Source organism: Lolium rigidum, chromosome 2, assembly GCF_022539505.1.
Source record: "Lolium rigidum isolate FL_2022 chromosome 2, APGP_CSIRO_Lrig_0.1, whole genome shotgun sequence".
In the NCBI taxonomy this organism is placed as follows: Eukaryota; Viridiplantae; Streptophyta; class Magnoliopsida; order Poales; family Poaceae; genus Lolium; species Lolium rigidum.
Genome location: NC_061509.1, coordinates 167764932 through 167772899, shown reverse-complemented (window position 1 = coordinate 167772899; position 7968 = coordinate 167764932). Strand labels below are relative to the sequence as shown.

At 52.4% G+C, this 7968-nt stretch overlaps 1 protein-coding gene across 1 annotated transcript; it reads left to right on the top strand.

The window, feature by feature from the left end:
* Positions 1-2816: 2816 nt before the first annotated feature.
* On the top strand, positions 2817-3342 carry LOC124687660. Its single transcript, XM_047221423.1, has one exon. It carries the CDS (start codon positions 2817-2819, stop codon positions 3312-3314), a length of 498 nt encoding a protein of 165 aa, XP_047077379.1. The 3' UTR covers positions 3315-3342.
* The last annotated feature ends 4626 nt before the right edge of the window (positions 3343-7968 follow it).

Genomic DNA, 7968 nt, shown 5'->3' with positions numbered 1-7968 from the left:
TTTGGTCGACTAGGGTGTCGGACTCAACTTCGCGATTATATGGCTAAGGAAAGGGTTGACATCATTGGGTTGCAGGATACAGTGAGACAAGACTTCTCTATGGCAGAGCTCAGGAACCTGGAGTGTGGAGGCCTCTTTGCTTGGGATTGGGTCCTGGCAAACGGGAAATCTGGGGGGATGCTCTTGGGCTTCAGGGATGAGCGCTTCGAGGTGGGGTCCTGGAAGAAAGGGGAATTCTTCATCACTGCGGAGATCTGGCATTTCATGCTGGTATATGGACCGGCTGACCACTCAAGGACAGGGGATTTCCTTGAGGAGTTAGTTCGGGAGGTAGGGACCTGCGCCACTCCATTGGTGATTGGTGGGGATTTCAATCTGATCAGGAGGATGGAGGATACGAGCAATGACAATGTTAACTGGCCTAGGGTGCGCCGATCAGCGATGCTATTGCGGCCTTGTCGCTCAGGGAGCTTAATCGTGTAGGGGCGCGGTTTACCTGGACGAATCGACAAAGGGCGCCAATCCGCTCTGTTTTAGACATGGTCTTTGTCTCCCCTTCCTAGGAACAAAGATTCCCGTTGTGCTCGCTCACGGCGGTTACACGGATTGGGTCTGATCATAACCCCTTGATCTTGGATGATGGAGAAAAGGGGATCGTGGTGAAGCCCAGGTTTTTCTTTCAAACCTGGTGGCTGGGGGTGCCAGGCTTCCATGAATTGGTGTCCGACAAGATTACGGAGTGCATCACGGGGAAAGGTCCACACCGTAGTAGTGTTGATCTGTGGCAGTGTATCTCCCGGGTCCTACGCCAATTCCTTAGAGGCTGGGGAGCCAACATGGGGAAAAGGAAACACGAAGCTAGGGAGACTTTGCTCAGGAGGGTGCAGCAGCTAGAGGGTTGGATGAGGAAGGTTGGGCACTCAGGTACCATCTGGAAGACCAGATAGTGAACATGGATGGTTTGGAAGAGGAGTACTGGCGGCAGCGAAATCGTTTGCGATGGACTCTGCAGGGAGACGCATGTACGGCCTACTTTCACGCAATTGCCAATGGGAAGAGACGGAAATGTATGATTCCTCGCCTTATCACGGAGACCGGGGAGGTGTCTGAACAGTGTCAGGTCATGGAACATGTCTATCAGTTCTATGGCAACCTCATGGGGACCCAAGGAGACACGAGGGCTTTCTCCCTACACTCGGAACTTTGGCCGGCTGGTATGAGACTGTCGGAGGAAGAGAACAATGCGCTCACTTTCACCCTACAGCAGCTAGATGAGGTGTTGGCCAGCATGAAACCAGACTCGGCACCTGGACCGGATGGGTTTCCGGTTACTTTCTTCAAGAGATTCTGGGAGTCCTGAAGAAAACCAGTGCTGGAGATTCTTAATGATTTTGTCTTGGGAAGGGTGGATGTTGGCCGCCTGAACTTTGGTATCCTCTCTCTTATCCCGAAGGTCAAAGGAGCAGATCAGATTGGAATGTTCAGGCCTATAGCGTTGATTAATGTCATTTTTTAGTTTTTTGCCAAGGCTTATGCGTTACGCCTAGCTCCGGTAGCCCACAGAGTCATCGACCGTAGCCAGACGGCTTTCATCAAAGGGAGGAGTCTCCATGAAGGGGTCCTGGCATTACACGAGATTGCACACGAACTGAAAAGGAAGAAGCTTGGGGGCTTGCTTCTCAAACTGGACTTTGAGAAAGCCTATGATAGGGTGGATTGGGACTTTCTTAGAGAGGTGCTACTGACAAAGGGTTTCTCGACAGGGTTGGTTCATCGGATCTTGCAGATGGTGTCTGGGGGACAGACGGCGGTGAATGTTAACGGAGAGGTGGGATCCTACTTCCGTAATGCGAGAGGGGTCAGACAAGGGGACCCGCTATCGCCGATTCTTTTCGACTTTCTGGTTGACTCCTTGGCGGCCATCATTGCCAAGGCCAAGGACAAGGGACATATACAGGGTGTGGTTGTAGCAATAAGCCATGTCTGCCATGGTGGTGACCGGTGTCTGTGCACTAGGTCAAGGTCCATGTCGGACAGGGCGCGTAGGTATGTGTCGTGTGCGTGTGTTTAGAGTCTGGCTCGTGTGTGTGCACGCGCTGGACGAACAGGGTCGGACCAGGTCCAGGCATAGCTAGCTGGCCACGTTGATCGCGTCTGGGCGCGGCATGGGCGCGAGCCGGAGCGAGCGGATCATGGCGAGGTGGGAGCGTTGAATGCGTGAGTGCGCGTCGTGGGCGCGGCCGTGGCGTCGTGAGTGCGAGCCCGAGCGGCTACAAAACCCCACACCCCTGTACTCCATTGCAGCACCGAGTTCAGAGCTCACAGGATCAAAAAGGCTGTAAGAGCAGCGGCGTTCGAGCGCCTGAAAAAATCTTTTCCCTCTCCCTTTCTTCTACCTTTGTCCATGAGTAGAGCGAGGGAAAGAGCTAGCCAGAGCTAGCACCAACAAGTGGTTCAGAGCCACGGCAATGGTGTTGGTTCTGCACGGTGGTGGCGTCGGGGGGAGCGCGTTCTGCCCGATGCTCACCCGCGAGAACTACACCGTCTGGGCGATCAAGGTCGAGGCCAACCTCGACGTGCAGGGCATCTGGGAGGCCGTGGTTCCGGCGGACCCGACGGCGACGGTCGATCCGGAGAAGAACAAGAGGGCGATGGCGTACCTGCTCGGCGCGCTCTCGGAGGACATTCTCCTGCAGGTGTCGTCGAAGAAGACGGCGGCGACGATCTAGGAGTGCCTCAAGGCACGGTTCGTCGGCACGGATCGCGTCAAGGCAGCTCGGCTGTCGATGCTCCGCGGCGAGTTCGACCAGCTGATCATGGCGGACGGCGAGGAGCTGGACGTCTACGCTGGCAAGATCGGCTGCATGGCCGCCAAGTTTGCAAGCCTCGGCGGGACGCTGAGCGACGCCAAGATGGTGAAGAAGCTGCTCGACACCGTCCCAGACTCGCTGTTCGCGGCGGTGGCTGGCATCGAGCAGTTTTGCGACGTCAAGACCGTCTGCTTTGACGAGGTGCTCGGGCGTCTCAAGGCGTTCCAAGAGCGGACGGAGCGGCGCAAGGCAGCTGTTGGCGGAGAGCGTCATGGGGACCAGCTGCTGCTCACGGCGGCGCAATGGGAGCAGAGGCGCCGTACACGCGGCGGCGGCTACGACGACAGCGGCGGCGACAACAACGGCAGGCGCGGCAAGTGCCACAACTACGGCATCCGTGGGCACTTCGCTCGTGACTGCAGGAAGCCGAAGAAGAAGCAGGAAGAGGAGAACCAGGAGGAGGCGCTGCTCTGCGACGTCGATGAACACCCATGCCTGCTCTAGGTCATGGCTTAGGGGGGTGAATGTTAGCAATAAGCCATGTCTGGCATGGTGGTGGCCGGTGTCTGGGCACTAGGTCAAGGTCCATGGCGGACAGGGCGCGTAGGTGTGTGTCGTGTGCGTGTGTTTAGAGAGTCTGGCTCGTGTGTGTGTGCACGCGCTGGACGAACAGGGTCGGACCAGGTCCAGGCATAGCTAGCTGGCCACGTTGATCGCGTATGGGCGCGGCATGAGCGCGAGCCGGAGCGAGCGGATCATGGCGAGGTGGGAGCGTTGAACGCGTGAGTGCGCGTCGTGGGCGCGGCCGTGGCGTCGTGAGTGCGAGCCCGAGCGGCTACAAAACCCCACACCCCTGTACTCCATTGCAGCACCGAGTTCAGAGCTCGCATTATCAAAAAGGCTGTAAGAGCAGCGGCGTTCGAGAGCCTGAAAAATTCCTGTCCCTCTCCCTTTCTTCTACCTCTGTCCGTGAGTAGAGCGAGGGAAAGAGCTAGCCAAAGCTAGCACCAACAGTGGTGCCCCATCTGATCCCTGGGGGGTCTCCCATCTTCAGTACGCGGATGATACGATGATCCTAATTGAGCCTACGACTTTGGGAGTCGCCAACCTCAAATTCATCCTTATGTGCTATGAAAATATGTCCGGGCTGAATATTAACTACAACAAGAGTGACACACTAGTTACTGGTGTCAATGAGGAGGTTAAGCTTAGGGTAGCTAGAAGCCTCAACTGCAAGCTGGGAACCGCCGCAGCTGGACGGCTTGAGCTTACTAACTCCTGCCTGTCCAGTTTACCTATGTTTGCTATGGGGTTGTACTTGCTCCACGACTCGATGCATGGGGCTATGAACCGCTCCCGAGCTCGCTTCTTCTGGGAACGAGTGGGGGACAAGCGTAAATACCATATGGTAGATTGGGCCACGGTATGTAGGCCTCGGGAGTACGGGGGATTGGGAATCCTTAACACCAAATACATGAACATCGCTCTCATGCTAAGGTGGATTTGGAAACTTTACCAGAATGAGGGAGGTCTATGGGCAGACCTTCTTAGGGCCAAGTACCTGGGGGACAAAGACTTATTCTCCCCGGCGGTCCCAAAAGCTAGCTCGCAATTCTGGAGGGCTATCCAGAAAATTAAGTGGTATTTCAAGTTGGGAGCACGTCACAAGGTCCGCGATGGGCGTAGGACCTACTTTTGGCTTGACTGGTGGACAGGGCGTGGCCCTCTAAGGGCCATTTTACCACACTTGTTTGCATGCTGCGACATCCAGTATGCGATGGTGGCGGGAGTTCGATCTGCCGAGGGATGGTGGATCCGATTCCGACGACCGTTCGGGTTGGAGGAGTCGGTGGAATGGGACAACTTGTGCAGGGTGTTCGACCTACACCCGATGGTTACCGGAGTGGATGAGGTTTCCTGGGCGCTCAAGGGTTCTGGACAATTCTCGACTAACTCCACATACCACAAGCTGACGCAGGGGGCGGCAGTCGCACACTTCGAACAGGTCTGGAAGACGAAGGTACCACCTAGGATTAAGGTGTTCCTTTGGCAGCTTCTCAGGGGTAGACTCCTAACAGGGGAGCAGCTGGCTAAACGGAAGGGTCAGACGGGAGTTGCGCCCTGTGTGGGGAGTGGGAAGATTGCGACCACATCTTCTTTAAATGCCATCATGTGGGCAGGAGTTAGGGAACTCCTGAAATGCGATTGGAATCCGATAGGGGTCGGTGACTTTGTGGCCATAGTCCAGGGTTTGGCTGGGCCACTGCATAGGCTAGTTTGGTTCACCTTTGCGACTCAATGCTGGTCGCTTTGGAACATTAGGAACAAACTAGCTATAGAGGGTACCGTCATCAATAGCCCATCTGACGCCATCTTCAAAATGTCCATCTATATACAGAGCTGGAGGGTACTGGCTAGAAGGACCGACAGGGACTTGCTGGACTCGGCTCTGGACGACGTTAGGACGCTCTACGCGAGGACGAGGAGCTGAGCTCGGCGGCATATCTGCACTAGCCTACTATGCTGTCGTGGTCTTTCTTCTCTGCTAGTTATCAGTATGTATCGGGGGCAGGACGCCCTGTCGTTGTGTTTTGGGTCTCAGACTTGTAGCCGGTCCCTGTGTGTGCTTGGTACTATGATAGCTTCGGGTGTCGGTGGGGTTTTATATATAAAGCCGGGCCATATCGTCTTCTGTTTAAAAAGAAGATAGTGCCTATTTCTTCATCTTCTATTACTAAATCATAAATAGATAGCAAAAAAGTTATAAATCGATCAATCAACTCAGTTCTGGACAGTCACATAAATAGCTGAAATCTGAGATGAGAATATGAGATTGACATATATTACCAAGCTCGTGCAGATGGGGAGCCGCCGCTGAATCCAGAGTGCGGCTAGACTAGGAGTAGGAGAGGTAGAGCCGCACCACGCGGTCAGCACCAGGCACCAGCATTCGAGCGGCACTGGCCGACGGTAGCGGGGAGGAGGCCGGAGCCGGCCAGGAGCCCAGAACGGGCGGGCCAACGGCGAAAGCACAGCAGCCAAGCAGCCTAGCGGGAGCGCCGCCACGTCGCAGAAGGACGGGGAACGGGCGGGGCAGAACGCCAAGCCGGCCTGCCGGAGACGATGGAGTGGCGTACAGCCGCATCGAGCGAGGGGAAGGGTTCCAGGCTTCGAGCTTTCTTCGATCGTTCCCACCTCGTTTCTGGCCTGTTTGCCATATTGGGCCAGCAAAGACAGGCCGGTACTGGGCACCTCCACAGGCCAAATCCTTTTTTTATATATGGAAATTTTATTTCGACTTAACACATCAAGATCGCCGGCAACAGGACCACTTACAAAGTCTGGAGCAACGTCCATCTAACTGGATGAAATAGCAATGTCCTGGTTGCCAAATTGTGTACTTTAGTGAACCTGTTGATAGCCCAAGTCTAAGTTTGAGTCTCCGTACTCACATTTTCGGTGTTGCGGGCATAATTATCCCTATCAATAACACAACGCGTTGTTGATTACTTTCCCGTACGACCAATCATATTAAATTGTGTACTTCATTATATTTGACAGCAACAAACAAAACCTACAAAATCGAAATGCGGCCAGCTCAAGCTTTTCGCCTCACGAAAAAATGACTCTAGTGTTGGCCAAATCGTGGCTTCTTTGTTTGATCGTATAAACCAAAGTAGATTTTCCCCTCTTCACGCAACAGTGAAATCGCCTGCATCGGACCGAACAACCAAGCCAAACACACTGTTATGTGTCTCCTTGTTATACGACGCATCTAGGTTCACCTTGGGAACGCTTTGGCGGTGTCCCATCTATGTGAACGGACCGGTCTGAACCTAGCCCCATGACCTCAAGGCTAATTTTAGGGCCACGGGTTGATCAATTATGAGAAATTATTGTCACCCAGCTGGCCCATTGGGTACCCGATGGATAACGTAAATTTTATCTAAAATACATAATTTTAACTCTTTTCAAATGCAGCACCATGGAGCAACAACATAATAGCTAGCAACCTTTCAACCTCGCAACTAGAATATTAAAAATTATAGACACGCTTGCATGAAACATAGCTAATAACTTAACAAATGAATAAATAGAGAATGGGTTTTCAATTTGACATGTCAAGCTAGTACTTTTCTCACGGGGAGATGGCGCCCCTCGCCCAACCCCTAGATTAGGCTTGTTCAAGCCTGGCCCATGACATTGTCCGCCCCGTTAACCTACGGCGCTCCACCTGCCTACGCTGGGCCCCGGTAGCTCGACGTTCGTCCGCTCACCGGTGCCCCTGGGCTTCTTGTGCCATGCCAGCCAATGCACGCCTTGTTGGAGATATGCCCAAGAGGCAATAATAAAGTGGTTATTATTATATCTTTGTGTTTATGATAAATGTTTGCATCTCATGCTATAATTGTATTAACCGAAAACATTAACACATGTGTATTATGTAAACAGAAAAGAGTCACTGGTAAGGATCTTGTAAAACTAGCTTGTTGATTAATAGATGATCATGGTTTCCTGATCATGAACATTGGATGTTGTTAATAACAAGGTTATGTCATTGGGTGAATGATATAATGGACACACACCCAAATAAGCGTAGCATAAGATCAAGTCATTTAGTTCATCTTGCTATAATCTTTTGATACACAGTAACCTAGTCCTTCGACCATGAGATCATGTAAATCACTTACACCAGAAGGGTACTTTGATTACATCAAAAGTCACTGCTTAAATGGGTGGTTATAAAGATGGGATTGAGTATTCGGAAAGTATGAGTTGAGGCATATGGATCAAGAGTGGGATTTATCCATCCGATGACGGATAGATATACTCTGGGCCCTCTCGGTGGAATATCGTCTAATTAGCTTGCAAGCATGTGACTAGGTGATACGTCTCAAACGTATCTATAATTTCTTATGTTCCATGCTACTTTTATGACAATACTCACATGTTTTATACACACTTTATGTCATTATTATGCATTTTCCGGCACTAACCTATTGACAAGATGCCGAAGCGCCAGTTCCTGTTTTCTGCTGTTTTTGGTTCCAGAAAGGTTGTTCGGGCAATATTCTCGGAATTGGACGAAACAAAGACCCACGATCTTATATTTCCCGGAAGGTTCCAGAGGTCCGAAGGGGAGACGAAGATGGGCCGG